The following is a 17,727-nucleotide window of genomic DNA, read 5'->3' as shown; positions in this document are numbered from 1 at the left end:
TTCATCACTTATGTAATAATATTTAATAAGCTAACTAAATAAATCAAACTAGCATGTGTTTATAACATACACATCCAAATTACTTAAATTCAAAAGTGATAATATATTACAAATGACCCAAAAATAATAATTTATTTTCATCATTTTCATCAAATTGCCTAATCAACCCCATCTAAGTCAATGCCATCATCATGTTTATAATTTTGCAAACTTATTTCTTCATTAAAATTTTCCTCATTGTCATTCGTCATTAACATTTATTATCTCTTCTTGTTCTTTATTTTTTTAATAAATTTTTTTTTGGCATTCTAGTTTCTTGGGCTAATAACAATAATGATAAAAATAAATAATTTATATTGTCAATTAATATTTTATTCATAGTATATAAAATAAATTTGTAACTATTAAAGTGAAGGGTAAGTGTGTATTGTGTAGTCTAATTGTAGGAGAAAGATGAAAAAAAACTTATGAATATGTTATTTTAGTAGGGTAAACTAAGTAAACTAATAATTTTGTGTTAAAAACAAGTCTAACAACTTGTTAGATTCAAATAAAAGTACAAATTTTAACCAAAAAACTCATTTTAAAGCATTTGTTCATGTATCATATGATACTAACAACTATAATATAAACTAGCATGTGCATTTAAAAGTAAACACTTTTTATTAATCATAAAAATATACATGATTGATTGAATTATTAGAATAAATAAATGTGATTAGATGCATATTAAAATTCCTACCTAAGTTAAATATATTTATGATCATTTTTATTCTAATTTTTAATAAGATAGAAATTGTGGTGATTTTCATTCAGTAGATATATGATTGGTTTGTTTATTTTTTATTTTTATATTTCACTAAAATTTGTTCTTAGTATTTTGCACTCATTAACTCACGTGGCACAAAGATTAAAAAACTTTAATAGACACATGACACAAATTAGTCCACAATTAAAATTTAATTTGAGATCTAATTGAATTTTTTCTTAGTTTTGAATTTGAATATATATATATATATATATATATATATATATTATATAGACTATTTTAGATTTCATAAAATATCGACTAATTTTCTATCCATTATTTGATAATTTGTATATATCAAAAAGTTCCATTCATAAATTGATTACTTTGAGTAAATACACACTGTCCACAACTATATAGCTTATTAGAGCATTCGCATTTGGGGATGCAAAAAAGTTCTATTTTGCATCCTCAAAACTTACTTTATCTATTTTACAATCCCATTTTATAACTCACTTAACATCCCAATTTCTATTTTACATACACATTTTAAAAATAATACAAACTACAACATTAAATAAAATAAACAATTCATTCTCTCTTCTCTTCCCTTCTGTTTCTCTCTCTCCAGTAAACCCACAGTTTCCAGTTTCCACCAAAACTTAGCCACAAACACCAATTCTCCACCACCAAAATTACCACACAAAAAAAAAAAATGCCACTACCCACCACCACACCACCACAGTCAATCCCCATCCCAAAATCAAACCCCATAGCAAAAAAACTCACCACTAAAACCCAACCACCAATCCCAACCCAACCATCACCGAAACCCACCTAAACAACCACTACCCCACCACCACCACACATCCCAGCAACCACCAAAAAAAAAAAAAATCCAAAACCAAAGCAACTACCGATCTACCATGGTAGCAACCCCATAGTTGCCACCACCGCTGCACCATACATGCACCACCACCACATCTAACCCACAAAAACTCACAAATCCACCATCAACACCACTAGTAAACCCACCAAAAAAAAAAAAAAAAAAAAAAAAAAAAACTAGCAACCTACGATCCTCACCACCCTGCACCATACACATACTACCACCACCTTCATCCCACAAAAACCTACAAATCCACCATCAACACCACCGCTAAACCCACCACTAAATCCATAAATCCACCATGAACCACCAAAAAAAAAAAAAAAACCACTAGTGAGCAGAGAAACACCATGAACCACCAATAAATCCACATTTGTCAATTTCTTGGGGTGATATGGTGGTGATCTGATTTGGTGAGAAAAGTGGGTGAGGGAGGCGGAAGAAGGTGAGAGAGAATAAAGGGCAAGGGAGGCGGATGGAGGTGGAGAGGATTGAGAGGAGAAAAGGTGAGGAGCAGAAAGGAGAGAGGTAGAAAAAGTGAGGAACAGATTTGTGAGGGAGAGCGTTGAAGAGAGAAAGAAATAGACAGTTGATGAGAGAGACAATTAATTATAATATTTTAGTTTTACCCTCCAGCTATAGTAGGTTGCATATACACCATCTGACTGTTCATAGTTGGTAAAATATTTTAGGTGCACCTACCTGGATGTGGCTTACTTTGGGCTTATTGGTGGCTAAAATAACAATTGGGGGCTTTTTACACGCCCAATGCTAATGCTCTTAGTGATCAAAATGTACTTTATAGAAATATCAAATTCAATATGGGAGGAGTGAGGACACATGATAAAACTTAAAAATCCAATAGTTACTTTAAACAAATATCCTTATAGTAAAGGTAGAGCCACAACCAAGATTTACAACAACACCTAATTTGCCTAATACCTCACACATGAGTTAATTAATGAAATTTAAATTATAGACTGCGGTGGCACAAATGTGAGATAATAGGCAATTATGAGGTGTTATATAATAATTACAAAGAGCTTTGTAGTTCAACTAGATAGCACCTCTTGGTGGTTCCTATAGAAACATCAAGATTTTAAATTTCCTTTCTTTAATTATAACTATCGAATTATTAATAAAAAAAGAAGTGTAAGATAATTGCTGTGAATTTTTTTTGACAACCCTAACTTTATTGATATCCCACTACAAAAAAAGGGGTCTAAAGCTGCGTTTGAAAAACGCAGCTTAAGACCCCAAAAACGCGGCTATAGGCTGTTAGCCGCGTTTCCTATGGCCGCGTTTATAAACGCGGCCTAAAGGCCGCAGCTCAAAACCTATAGCCGCGTTTTTTGAAAACGCGGCTAAAACCAGACCTAGAGCCGCGTTTTCTAACCACAGCAGTAGACCCCTACCTATAGCCGCGTTTATTACAAACGCGGCTCCAGGACAGATTTGAGCTGCGGTTATGGACGCGGCTAAGGCTTCGGACCTATAGCCGCGTTTTTAGAAACGCGGCTATAGGTTCGTCCAAGCAGCTGAATAAAAGTCTATAGCTGCGTTCAAAACGCAGCTCAAACCTATCCTATAGTTTTCAAGGTTATGCCATCATTTTCCATGTTCTATAAGGCAAGTTGGTTAGCAAGTAAACCAGGCTAGCTGATATCATAACTTTTTTTTTTTTTTTGATAAGTTAGATGATATCATACTTAATCAGGGCAATAAATAGTTCATGGTTCTCTATAGAAAATCTAGTTGTTGGAATTTTGTGGACCAACACAGTTCAACCACCTAATTGTTCAGGCTTGTATCACCAAGCAACCATTTTGAGTTTCCAGAACAGCAAAACACATACATACTAGAAAGGATTTAACACATGTTGTACTTCTTGATGGTTAACATTTATTATGTCTACCACTTTGATTGAGAAACCAGATAGTTAAATTTGAAGCTTTCAGTCTCAAATGCTTCTTTTTAATTTTCTGATGAGTAATCTTGATGTGCGTATAGCAGGTGATTCATAAAACAGGTGGATTTCAACACTAAGCATATAATAACATCCAACAAATGCAGCATGAGCTACATATCAGTTGTTGGGACAAGCAAAAAGTTCGAACCTCAGGGAAAAAAAAGAAGCTTGGGCGGCATGAGCTGCAGCTTTAGCAAGGGTTGTTTTTGAGCATCCTGGAAGGCTTTGTCAGACTTATTTTTTACTTTGTCCTAGAGCCACCAGCTGCTATTGGACACAACTCTACCATTTTCTTGACTAAACTACCTCTGTTGAGTGTGTTCCCCAAATTCAATATAGTTTTATGGCACATGTTAATAAGCATCATGCAGTGCTTATTAATGTAGACTAGTATGGGTCTTACTTAATAAAAAAATTAGATAAATAGAAGAAACAAACATAAAGTTGGCCTCACAACCTATGTTAATATTTCTTTCTCCCTATGAAGTTAACCTTATAGCTTATAAGGCTACTAAAAAAAGGACATAAAGCCTGTTAACACAACCCTAGTTTTATATACGCACCATGAAAAAATTCCTTCACCCTCTAGATGATTACTGAAAAAAAAAAAAAAAAAACATGAACACAAAACTAGGCCTTTCACTTCTATCTCATCATACGTGTAGCTTCAAAAAAAACTATCAAACTAGATAGTCCCACAAGCCTCAATCACTAAATTCCATCAATTTCCCACGCATCAATCACATTCTCCATTGCCCTACTCTTCTCAATTATCACAAAAATCAAATATCTAACACAGAACTACAACCATTGTCACAAACCAAACACAGCACCCAGTAAACACAATCACAAAAATCAAACAGCTAACAAAGAACTACAACAATAATCACAAGCCAAACAGATGAGTCTCAGATCCCAAAAGAAACACATAGCACATACAAAAAGCAATCACTACACACTTACATCCAATATCAAATCTTTCAACAAAAAAACACCAAAAATTTCTACCAAATTAACCGCTTTTCCAACCGACCCATCAACCCACTCATCCACATATAAAGTCCTGTACATAAAGCTTCACATACACACAAATATATACATACTTTCAACCAGTACAAACAAACAAAAAATAACAACTTCATACAAATTCACCATTTTTACAACAGACCCATCACTCCATATTACCAAATGCAGAGTCCTATACATATATCATTAAACACCTTCAATCCCACACAGAGAAATCCAAACTATCAACCCGAACAAACAGGAAGAAAAAATCACAACTTTTTACAATTTCAGCATTTCCCATCAAGCCGAACATCCGTATACACAGTCCTATACATATAGCTATATATAGCTTCACACACACACACACACACAGATACATACTCTCAAGTTTCAATCAGAACAAACAAGAAACATGCGCATTTAAAACAGACCCATCAACCCAAATATCCAAATATCTCAACAAGTTCTCTAACTGTCGTGTAAAGGCATTTCCCAGGCTGAAATCCACAAAATTTACAACCAAAAATGATTGCTTCAGATTACATGGTTTTCAATTAGGAATTTAATTGCAAAAATTATTATTCACTACTCACATCCAATTTGCCCAAATTTCTGAATACTTACATTATCAAATCCAGCAATATTCTTGTTCTCCGCAAAGAACTCAGCTGGAGATTCTGCAAACAAAAAACCATATAAATTATTAATAAAAATACATACAAAAATCGCTTATATATATATATATATATGCAAGAGCGAGAGAGGGAGAGAGAGAGAGACTGACTCTGCTTGAGAACGCGATCCTTAGCCTTAGGTTTTCTGGGGGTTTTCGATTTGCCTTTCTTTGGCTCCGGCGAGCCTTCGCTGCTACTTCCGGTTTCCATTACAACTTTTCAGCTGTGAGAGAGAGAGAGAGAGAAAGCTAGGGTTTTCGAATTTCGATCTCAGAAATCACGAAATGAGTTTGTTGGATCTGCGATCGGTGAAGAATCACGAAATCAGAAATCACGGCGGAGATTCGACGAAAACAAAGAATCGCCGATCGGTGAGGGTTGTCTATGATCGGTGAGGGGATCTGCGATCGGTGAGGGGAGTTTGTTGGATCGGTGAGATCGGTGAGGGGAGTGTGTGCGATCGGTGAGGGTTTTGTGCGATCGGTGAGAGGGTGAGAGTGGTCGATCTGAGAGCGAGTATTTTTGTGGAGTTCAGGTTTTGTGTGTTTAGCTTATGAGGGATTTTTTTTTTTTTTTTTTTTATACTCAAATGTTTAAGCTGCTTTTTTTAAACGCAGCTCAAGCTATAATTTAAAAAAAAATATAAAAAAAATCCCGGACGGGACTGAAGCCGCGTTTTTTAAAAACGCGACTTCAGTCTTGGCATCTAAACGCGGCTCAAGCCTTCCAAAAACGCGGCTCGACCCCTGGTTTATAGCCGCGTTTAATAAACGCGGCTATAGGACCAGGGTGGAGCCGCGTTTTTGGAAAACGCGGCTCTAGCCTTTCCTTTGAGCCGCGTTTATGAAAAACGCGGCTCAAAGGAAAGGCTGTAGCCGCGTTTTCCAAAAACGCGGCTACAAAACGCGGCTTCAGCCCGCGTTTTTTGTAGTGTCCTTATGATAATATTTGTGTATTGAGAGATCGCAAGCTTAGTTAGACTCTTTTTTTGGTTCAAGTTAAGACCCATATTAAGGAGTGAGGTCGTGTTAAGTGCCTCTCAAAATATGCGTTTCCAACTTGAGTCATTTGACCCACTAAATCAAAGGTTTTATATAGAGTTGTCATTTATTTTAATTAATATAAAAATAAGAAAACCATAATTTTTTAATAAAAACATCATTTTATTAATAGATAAATATTTAATTTACATCTTATTGAATATAAAAATGATGGTTACACTTATGCTTGCACGAAATGTTAATTTCAAGAACGGTTTTGAATGTTAAATAGGGTTGACAAAATGTTATACCTGCATGCAATGTTGATTTCAATAATAGTCTTAAATGTTCTCAAGGTTTTGGATCTTTGTGTTGTATGTATTTCCTTCAAGCTTGGAATATGGGCAGCACTATTGGATTGTCTGTTTTCTTGGTCAAGATACATTGATGGAGTTTAGGCATCAGTTCCTTGGATCGAGGTTTGGATTATCATAGCTTGGGCGGCACTTTCTTGGGTCAGGGTTCTGAGTGGCGGAGCTTGGCTAGTACTTCCTTCCTTTGGAGTGTTCTTTGAAGAATTTGGCAGAATAACAACACATCTTTCACAATTTGTGTATGGAAAATGGGTCGAACGCTTGCTTTGAGTCAAGTTATGCTATGGAATCATAAACTTGAGGCCGTTGAGAAGTTAGAGTGTTGTGATCTATGAAGCACGGGTGCGTTTCGGGACTCGGGTGCGGGTGCGGGTGCGGGTGCGGGTGCGGGACTCGGCAATTTTTGAAAAAGTAGGGTACGGGTGCGGCGGGACTCGGCGATTAAAAAATTATTAAAAATATTTTTATTTATATTTTCTATATATTTTTACTATTAAAATATTCTTAAAAAACACATTAATATACTTGATTCACAAAACAAAGAAAGAATAAGGCAAGAAACGCATCTGAGGCCAGAATTTCGGCCTCTCCGGCGATTTTCACGGCCGATTTCGGCCTGTTTCGGCCGATTCCGGCCTGTTTCGGCCGTATCGGCCGTATCGGTCGCCGGCCGATATGGCCGATACGGCCGATACGGACCGATTCGGCCCGATTTCGGCCGAGTCGGCCCGATTTCGGCCGAGTCGGCCCGATTTCGGCCGCATCGGCGCCGATTTTGCCGCGTCGGCGCCGAGTCGGGATCTGCCACGTGGCGCGACGCGGGACGGACGCGCGGTCTGCGGCGTCCCTCCCGCGTCGCCGCGTCCCGCCGCGTCGGACGCGGGTGCGCTGGCCTGGGAGCCGCATCCGTGCATCCTTGGTTGTGATTGAAAAGATGGATCAGCAATCACCAAATGGCTTTTTCCCAAAAGCTCTCTTAAAGGATTTTTGTGTCTTGCAAATGAGGAGGCCTTCTCCATTTATAGAGGAGGGAAAGCCTTAGGTTGATGTGTTGGAATGAGTTTGGGACTCTTCAAGGCTCGAATTTTGGGAATAATGAGTTAGAAAAATCACAAGTGGAAACTGAAAATCGAAAAAAGGAAAGAAAGAAAATGATCGAAAATCAAGGGTTCTAGAGTTAAGTGCCAAAATGGCACTTGGACCAAGAATCCAAATTTGTGCTTGTTTCGATTTTTTTTTTTTGGTTGTTATTTTGGCATTTTTGAGTAGTTTTTAGAGTAGTTTCATTTGACTTTGGGACTTACTCTTTAGCCTTTATAAGAGTATGACCATGTTAGGGAATATTTATTAACTTCAAACATTAATTAATTGCATCTAATTATTACAAATAATTCAACTAGTTGTTTAAAATCACTAAACTTACTCAAAAATTGGACTCTTAGAAATACTAGGATGCATTCATCACTAGATCTCTACCATTATTTTTGACATTACCTTACACAAATGAGTCATATGTGGTTGGCTTAAATTTTGAGTCATCACTAGATCTCTACCATTATTTTTGACATTAAAGTTCATTCTTTTAGGAACCAATCATAATTTAATTGTAATCACATGTGGTCGGCTTAAGTTGTGAAAATATATATTAACCGTTGAATCTTGATTTAACTAGAATTTTTAATCAAATGGTTCAATTTAAGCACATGTATTTCGCTTTGATTGTTTGGATTTGTAGATTTCTCTTCACTCAAGTATGTGGAAATCAAATGGTCAAAATTATGATTTTGTCGCTATTTTATGAAATAACTGTTTTGCTTATGATGTGAGGTTAAGCAGAGGCTGCAAAATTTGGTGTCTAAAATATTATGTTATTTATAATACAAAATTTACATATTATTCAAGTAGTACTCATATTTAAATTGGTGCATACATGAAGTTTACACTTAATGTCTTGTTTTTGGAACCAAAAGACTCTCTGTCTCTCTCTCTGCACATTAGCAACCGAGCCTATATCGGTTAACATCGCAAGCGTCACTTTGAGGTGGGCCTTCCTGGGCTTAAATCGTGGGTTCTTGAACCTCTTTAAGTGGCCAACGGCCCAACACAACGTTTTCTCAAGGAGTTCTTTGTCTCATTATAGGTCTTGCACCACTTTGGATCTAGAGTCTTCAACATGGTTCTCTTGTTGCCTTGCTGGGAGCTTGTCTCTCTATATTCACGAGTTCACCGTCCATTGCTCCTATGGACCCAACAAAATCTCATAACCTTTTTACAGCACTCTTATTTTTAATTTTGAGGAATCTCATTTTAATATTTTATGATTTTATTTTGACATATGAGGGACTAACACTTCAATTGTTGTACAAAATGTTGTGACAATTTGTTAGTGTTGCACAACTCGATAAATTTTGATAAGGTTGGTTGATAAAAACAAAAGAGCCATGTATTAACAAATTGTTATTAAATATAAAACCTAAGCCATTTATTAAATTGATCGAGAAGAACAATTTGATAAAAGAAGTTGATAAGAACAAAAGATGTGTTTGATTAAACAAAATTTGTGTATTAAAAAAAAACTATTATAAAAAGTTAATATTAAAACTATGAATGAATTTATTTATGTTTAATTAATTTTATTTTGAAATAAAAAAATATATATAATTATAAAAATTTTATATAAAAATATTATAGTGTGATTTTATAAAATTTATATAATAATTGATAAATAGGAAATGTTATATCTTCAACATTTTCATAACAAATTTTAAATGATAAATTTTTACAGACTATTAATAATGGACAAAAAAATAATTTAACTAGTAAATTTAAATTAAAACAAATAATAATATACCACCTAAAATTTTGAAAGTTCTGCAAAAATATGGTTCAGTTAACACTTCTCTTGATAGATTGGGTAGAAAATAAACAATTGAACATACCACCTTAACACGCCACGTGGCAGCTGTCCAAACTTAACTTCACAGGTGCTCCTCCGTATGGAAGGAAAACTCAAATCATTGCTCGGCCCCAATCAAGTACCCGTAAAGCAGTAATTACATCAAAAAACGAGGGCATTTCCGTCAATTCAGAAGTCATCCCCCTCACCCAGAGCTGACTTCCAATCCTTTCACGCAATTGCCCAAAAGAGCAAAAGCGGTGGAAAACCCGAAAACCCAGTACTTTCAAATCTCCACCGTCCTTATCCACCCTAATCCAACGATTCTCATCCCTCGATCCGCGTACTTTAATCCCATTGGTCCAATTCAAAACCCCATCCACTATATATACCCCCCAACTACCGTTTCTAACCTCCTCATCTCTCTTCTCTCTCGCGCTTTGCCTCGCTATCTCTCTCTCTCATCGAACTTTTTTACCTTTCTCTGTCTAACTTCTCTCTGAGTGTTGTTGAAGTAATAATCATCCTTCAGAATCAATGGCGGGTCGGGGCAAAACTCTCGGATCTGGAGCCGCCAAGAAGGCCCAATCTCGGAGCAGCAAGGCTGGTCTCCAATTCCCCGTTGGGCGTATCGCTCGGTTCCTCAAGGCCGGCAAGTACGCCGAGCGTGTCGGTGCCGGCGCTCCGGTTTACCTCGCTGCTGTCCTAGAATACCTTGCCGCCGAGGTAGTCAATCTCTCTCTCTCTCTAGGGTTTCTATTTTTGTTTTTGTGATTGTTTTTGCGTTCGTTTTCCCCTTTGTGTTAATCTAGGGTTTTGAATTTGTGTAATTTGTGCAAATTTATAGGATTTGTGAATCTGTTTTGAAATCATTGGTTTTTGTGTTTTTAAGTAAAAGCCCCCGCAAAGATTTTCAATATGTTGTAAAAATCTCGAATTTGTTAATCTAGGGTTTCGTTTTTATTGAAAATGTTGCATGATTTCTTCCAAAATTTGATTTTTTCGATCCTCATGGAAAATAACATTAAAGCCCTCTTGAAAAAGCAGTGAATTTTGCTAATTGGGAAATCTAGGTTTTTAGATCGTTAGTGCAAATTGGGAAATTGGGGTTTTGAATTGAAATTTTGGGGTTTGCTCTGTTCTGTCAGGTTCTTGAACTCGCCGGAAATGCAGCAAGGGACAACAAGAAGACAAGGATTGTGCCACGCCACATTCAGCTTGCGGTCCGAAATGACGAGGAGCTCAGCAAGCTTCTTGGTGATGTGACGATTGCCAATGGTGGTGTCATGCCCAACATCCACAACCTTCTTCTTCCCAAGAAGGCTGGGTCCTCAAAGGCCACTGGTGGAGACGATGATTCTTAGATTGAAATTGAGAAAGAGGGCAGAGAGTTGTGGATTTTCGGGGTATTCTACGATAGTTGGTATCAGATTTAGTGTCTTTTTTCCTTTAGTTTTGGTTAGGGTGTGAGTCTTTATGTGATTGTTGAGTTGTAGTAGTAGTAGTTTAGGGGTTTCAGGCGGTAGTAGTTAATGTGAATATTGATCAATCTTCTACTAGTCATAGAAGAGATTGCTAAAACTTTGTTTTTTTTTTTTTACTTCTTATTTTTATTTTTTAATCTCACTGCTTGATGAAATAGATAATGACATTGATTATGCAACATTTAATTCTAGTTGAATTGAATTTTCAATGATTGCGACTACATGATTATTGTCTGTTTGTTTTGGCTTTAATGGGGAATTTGCCATTTTTGCATTGCATAAAAAGGTATATGGTGTTTTTGGTATGTGAAAATTTGGTTTAGTATTTTGACTTTGTGCGTGTGGCAATTGTCAGTGACATATTTAGTTATAATCAAAGTTTTCGTTTGTAGCTGTTGGTGATATACTAGTCTACGTTTTCTGTTTTTGATCAGAGTGCTGTGCTTGTAATGAGTTTTGCTGGCTTGGGAAATGTTGGTTTGAGATTTTGGATAGGAATGGGCGGATGTGTGCCTTAGGTGAAAAATTGAAGTAGAAATGTAATGTTGTTTCACCAAAACCAGGCCACAATTTGTTGACATTAGGTGGTGGATACTTCTGGGTAGGAGGACCCAATGTATGCTTGAATTGGTTTTGATATGCAAATTTGAAATGCCTTAACCTTCGCACTAAAATTGGAATTTTTTATCTCCAATTTGATAAAATTGATCTAAAATTTAGCTAGTGACTTTTGATTAAATAGTATATTCTGCTATTTTTAATAGAGGTACTGAAATTGTATAAAAATGAATTTGGCCTGAAATTTTAAGGGGCAAAGATCCATAGGTTAACGATCACTATTTTTGGCATTTAAGCTACTGTTTACGGTAGCTATAAAGTTATAAAAACAAATAGTTTTTTATTTGTAACTTTTCTCTCTGGCACTCCCTTTGTCTCTCTTTCTCTCACCTTGTTCTCCCTCCCTCTCTTTGAATCTATGGATTTTCTTCTCTCTTCTCTTCTCTCTGTCAGATGAAGGATTAAGAAGAAATGGGTTTGTGGCTAGGTTGGCTTTGTGTAATGCCGGCAGTAGTGGGTTTGTGGTTGGGTCAGATGAAGGATGAAGAAATGGGTTTGTGGCTAGGTTGGCTTTGTGTAATGCTGGCAGTAGTGGGTTTGTTGTTGGGTTAGATTTGATGTGTTTTGGTTGAATTAGGTTGCTGTGGCAGTAGGTAGGGCTATGGGTATTTTGTGGCAGTGATGGTGGGTTGTTGGGTGTGGTGGTTAAGGTGGGTTTTATTTAATTATTTATTTAAGTGAGAGTTGTGGTGGGCTGGTTTTGGTTGTGGCAGTGCGTTGGGGGGTGGGGATGTTGTGGGTTTGTGATTTGGTTTTGGCCAGGAGTTTTGATTTGTGAGGGTTGTGGGTGGCAGTGGAGCTGGCTGTGGGCTCGCTAGTGGAGTTAGTTGTGGGTTTGTTGGGTTGTTCTTGTGGGTTTGGGTTTGCTGGGTCGTTCTTGCTTTAGAGAGAGATTTTAATATAAAAAAACATTTAAATGAAGTGTTAAAAAAAGTAGAACTTTTGATGTTGAATGTATTGTAAAATGAGATGTTAAAATAAATAAAGTAGTTTTTTAAATTGTTAAAAACTTAATTTTTTAACATCATCACTATGAATGCTTTGATATCCCAAAACGTATAAAGTTTGGCTTTGAACATTGGGATTCAATTACTAATAAAAATTGACAATCCCTAAAGCTTCACTATAAAAGAACCCACCCACAATCAACTCTTAAGAAGACTATCATCTTAAAAAATTCCTCACATCATTTTCAGCTTATAGGTCCTTTAGCATAAAATAGCTTTAAGTCCATAAATGTTCAGATACCTAGAGATGTTTCCTTTCATCTCCTCAAAAAATCACAGCACCATAAATAGCCATGAACATCCCCTTTTATACCATAGCCAAAAATAGCTAGACATTACTTCATCTCTCTTCCATATTCTTATATATTTGCCCATACCTTTACATAAAGTCATTCCCACCACTTATTATACATATATATTCATCATTATAAACATGATATGACAAATTGAAATCTTGTTTAGATCCTTATTGTATTAGTTGGATACTCTTTCTCTCCCTTTATTTCACACCAAATATTCCTTGTTTACTTGTAATTATGAAGTCTTTAATCCTTGTTACTTTGGAATTTTCTCATTATATTGACTAGATTATTGAAGAAATACTATTTTTATGATGTTTTTAGTTATTTATGTATAACACATTTCTTAGTATGTTGGACGTTTTTCTTGTTTAATTGTTGGATAATTATTTGAGCACTTATTATAGTGGGCAATCTTTTATATTAGTTTATCTTTACAAGAGGTATTTTTGGAGCCTTATTATAATCATTGTTTGGTGTAATTGGGACCTTGAGAAAAATGAGCATTTTACATTTCTTTGTGGGCCATATTCTAAGCTCAATGTCTTGACTTCCAAATATTTTATTGCCAACAAAAATCCACCCCCAACATCCATCATTTACACTTTCTCAAAGAAAAAAACATCCATCATTTACATAAAAACTTGACAGATAATATTTTTGGCTCATAATGTAGCCCATGGTTTTCTTCTGCCGATTTTTTGTTGGGTCTTCTCCTTCAAGTCGTTGGTGCTTGCTTCTTTGCCCATTGCTGGGGTTTATCTAGCCTCCTTTTTTCTTCTTTAGGAGGTACGCTTCCTTTTAACATCCTTTCCCAGCTTATCCAACTCATAATGTAGCCTATTGGGTGTAAATTGTAATTCTATCTGGTTTGGGTGTAAACCCCAGGTTTTACACCTCAAATCAATAAAACGCCACATTTTACTAAAAATGAATAAACCTATCACATGTGTGCTGATTTCTTAGCCTGTGTAGGAACTAAGCAAGATAGGAACTTTGTTTTGTATAATGATCCGCCTGTGGATCTTAGGGAGCTGTTAAGCTCGGACAAAGAGGGTCTGTATCATAACAGATCCATCTGTGATCACTTCCTCCCCCCTTAATTCTTGGTTAATGCAATTTTCTATTTACCAAAAAAAAAAAAATAATAAACCTATCACATATAATAACTAATTTACACCTTTTGCCGTATCTCTCCCACCCACACTCTACCAGGTTTCACTCTCTGCTTATTCTAGTTCTGATCACCTCAAAGCACCGGCCCCACCTCCGTGCTGACCACCTCCAACCAAGCTCAAAATAAGGCAATATAAAATTTTCTTTTGCTCTTTTTCCATCAAAACTAGCAAACCCACTCGAATCCAATAAACCCAAACCAATCTAAAATTTTTTATTATTATTATTATTTAACAACAAAAACTCCTACCGTAAGAGTAACAATAATACTCATAAACACATGAGAAGACCCATATTTATAAGCAACCAAAATTCTCCAGTGATGAGTGCAACGATTTTGAAGACCCATTGTCTCTATTGTGCAAATTACGCTTTTTAATCACACCCTTTTGAAGACTGACCTGCGATTTTCGGTCCATTTGAAAACCCATTTGAATTCAGTCACACAAACTTCTAAGTTCTAACTCTTGAGCCTCCGATGCTCAATAGCTTAGGCCCTTCAATTCCTATGTTGTCTCTAGATCCGGGGTTTCCTTTTCTTAATACAAAATTTTCTATTGCTCAGTTCGAATTAATTTTTTTTTTTTTTTGATATTAATACAAAACTTTCGAGAGAAGTAGAATGAGGGTATGGACATATTCAATCACACGAGTAAACAATAATAAGTACAAAAAGAGAGAGTAAATTAACCAAAGAAGTAGACAAGAAGTATAAAACAATATCAAATTTCAATGGCATGTCATCAAAGCAATTTAATACTTAAGGATAAAACTTAGGCACATTTCACAAACAAAAAAAGGTAGTTAGTTTCAATTCCCTAAATGCAATATATCAAGTTCTTATTCAGAATCTTATCAAAAAAAAAAAAAAAAAAAAAAAAAAAAAAAAAAAAAGGTTCTTATTCAGAAACTACGTGGTAACGAATAAAATTAATAGATTTCAAAAATATAATAGATAAATCATTTTTTTCATTGGTTACAAACTATATAATAAAATTTGTAGTATTTCGCATTATTCATTTAATTTTACTTCAAAACTGCATGTACTTTCTCGTGTGTGTGAATTAAAGATTTGTTAATAGCTATTATACAACCTACCACACATTTTTTTCATTCTCTCTGTCACTCTCTCTTTCTTTTCTTTTTCTTTTCTTTTAAAATTTTTAATTTCTCCGTTCAAATGGTCAAAATTACTCTATTTTTCCAATGCACAATAAATGGATAGCAGTAGCACAATAACACAAGTTTTTTTTTTACTCTTGATTATATTTGTGGTTTTGCTATTTCTTTAATAAAAATTAAAAGAAAAATCACAATTATAGCACACTACAAAAAACGCGGGCTATAGCCGCGTTTTTTTTAGCCGCGTTTACAAAAAACGCAGCTATAAGGGATCTATAGCCGCGTTTATTAGAAACGCGGCTAAAGCCACATGCTATAGCCGCGTTTTCTAAAAACGCCACTATAAGCAGCTAAAGATAAGATGTAGCCGCGTTTTAAAAAACGCGGCTATAGGTCCAACCGAATAATTTTTTAAGGTGGACTTATAGCCGCGTTTTGTTGTTTTAAAAAGCGGCTAAAGGTTACCTACAGCCGCGTTTTTCAGAAAACGCAGCTATAGGTAACCTGTAGCTGTGTTTTTGTAATTTAAAAACGCGGCTACGGGTCACCTTTAGCCGCGTTTTTACATAGAAAAACACAGCTACAGGTTACCTATAGCTGCGTTTTTAGAAAACGCGGCTATAGGTCCCGTAAAAACCGTAATTAAGCGTCGACCTATAGCCGCGTTTTTAAAAAACGCGGCTATAGGCAGCCTGTAGCTGTGTTTTTTCTTTTTAAAAACGCGGCTATAGGTAGCGCTAAAAAAAAAAAATTTTTTCTGAAGCTTCCCACGTACACTACCTTTCACACCTGCACCCCACTTTCCCACCTACCCCCACTTGCTCTCATTTCTTCCTATTTCCTTTCTTTCTTCATTCTTCTTCAGATGGTACGTTCTTTCTTCTTCTTTTTTTTTTTTTTTTTTTTTTTTTTTGTTCCTTCCTTCTCCACATCCAGGTAACTCTTTTTTTTTTTTTTTTTCTTTTTTTTTTCCTTTTTCTTTCTTCCTTCCCATCTGGGTTCCTTTTTTTTTTTTTGTTCCTTTTTCTTTCTTCCTTCTTCACAGGTTTGTGTTCTTTTTTGATTCTGAGCTTGTGCTTTTGTTTTATTGAATGGAATTAGTGTTAGATTTGGTTGGTTTTGTTGAATGAGAGGAGATTCATGGGTTTGTGCTATATTTTGGAACACGTTTTGTTTGATTTTGAATTTTTTCGTTGTGTTTGTATTGTGAGAATGTTGTGTTTGTATTGTGAGTATGTTGTGTTTGCTTTTAATTTTCCGGGTTTGTGTTTGATTTTGAATTTTCTGGGTTTATGTTTGATTTTTAATTTTTTAGGGTGCATGTGTTTGTATTGTGAGTATATTGTGTTTAATTTAAAATTTTCTGGGTGTGTTTGTATTGTGAGTATGTTGTATTTGATTTTGAATTTTCTGGATTTGTATTTGTTTTTGAATTTTTTGTATTTTTGTTTAATTTTGAATTTTTTATATTTGATTTTTCAATTTTGAATTTTCTGGGGAAAAAAAATTCCCAGAATTTTTTTTTTTTTGTTTTTTAAAAAACCTATAGCCGCGTTTCAGACGCGGCTTAAAGCTGGTCTATAGCCGCGTTTCCAAAAACGCGGCTATAGGCCGAATCCTATAGCCGCGGTTAGAAAACGCGGCTATAGGTCAGACCTTTAGCCGCGTTTTTCAAAAACACGGCTATAGTCTTTGAGCTGCGGTCTTTAAGCCGCGTTATAAACGCGGCTCAAAGCCTATAGCCGCGTTTTTGGGGTCTTAAGCTGCGTTTTTCAAACGCAGCTTTAGACCAGTTTTTTTGTAGTGGCATCACAACCTGTCCAGCAAGGAGTTAGAGAGAAACAAAACTATATGAGAGAGAGACATAAATACTATATTGCTACTGTAGTCTGTAGTGCTGTTGTTGGTGTCTCTCTCAAAAGCAGATTTGGGGCGGTGGTGCCAAAGTGCCTTGTTGGTGTGCTGCTATGTTTTGGTCTCAATTGTCACTGTCTCTGCCTTTGCCACACACTTCAATCCTAGTCCTTCTCTCTCTTTTTGTTAGGCTCTGTTTGGTTGAAGGAATGAAAAAGTGGAAGGATAGAAAATGGTGGAAAAATAGAAAATATTTTAATTTCCCTCTTTTTTGTTTAGTTGGGAGTGAAAAGTGGAGAGATGAAAAAAGAGAGTTTGTATAAATTTATTTATATATTTTTGTTAAAAAATGATGCCCAATTAAAATAAAAAAGTGACAAGCAACCAAAAAAAATCAATCACCCAAATTTAATAAAAAATAAAAATTATGTCTAGTTAAAAAAAAAAAAAAAACCGCTCCAGGAAATCAAAAACAAAGAGAAAAAAAAAAGGAAAAAAGAAAAAGAAAAGAAGAGGCAAACAACCAGCAAAGTAAAAGATTTAAAAAAAAAAAAAAAAAAAAAAAAGGGAGGGGTGGGGAACTAGACAAAACTCATGTGCACCGCATATGGGCAATCTTGTCATTTACC

The 17,727-nt window shown here is 35.6% G+C and overlaps 1 protein-coding gene and 1 long non-coding RNA gene across 2 annotated transcripts; one reads left to right on the top strand and one right to left on the bottom strand.

Moving 5' to 3' along the window:
* Positions 1 to 4,545: 4,545 nt before the first annotated feature.
* Positions 4,546 to 5,833, bottom strand: LOC115954768. Its single transcript, XR_004083953.1, has 3 exons — positions 5,399 to 5,833; positions 5,239 to 5,291; positions 4,546 to 5,111 (listed from the first exon to the last, which is right to left on the bottom strand). It is a non-coding gene; the product is annotated as an uncharacterized LOC115954768 (long non-coding RNA).
* Positions 5,834 to 9,940: 4,107 nt separating this feature from the next.
* Positions 9,941 to 11,243, top strand: LOC115957836 (probable histone H2A.3). The gene is made up of 2 exons (XM_031076166.1): positions 9,941 to 10,264; positions 10,687 to 11,243. The coding sequence occupies exons 1-2, from the start codon at positions 10,076 to 10,078 to the stop codon at positions 10,900 to 10,902; spliced, it is 405 nt and encodes a 134-aa protein (XP_030932026.1). The 5' UTR covers positions 9,941 to 10,075; the 3' UTR covers positions 10,903 to 11,243.
* The last annotated feature ends 6,484 nt before the right edge of the window (positions 11,244 to 17,727 follow it).

This window comes from Quercus lobata, chromosome 8 (assembly GCF_001633185.2).
Source record: "Quercus lobata isolate SW786 chromosome 8, ValleyOak3.0 Primary Assembly, whole genome shotgun sequence".
NCBI classification, from domain to species: Eukaryota; Viridiplantae; Streptophyta; class Magnoliopsida; order Fagales; family Fagaceae; genus Quercus; species Quercus lobata.
This window is presented reverse-complemented; position numbering and strand designations above follow the sequence as displayed.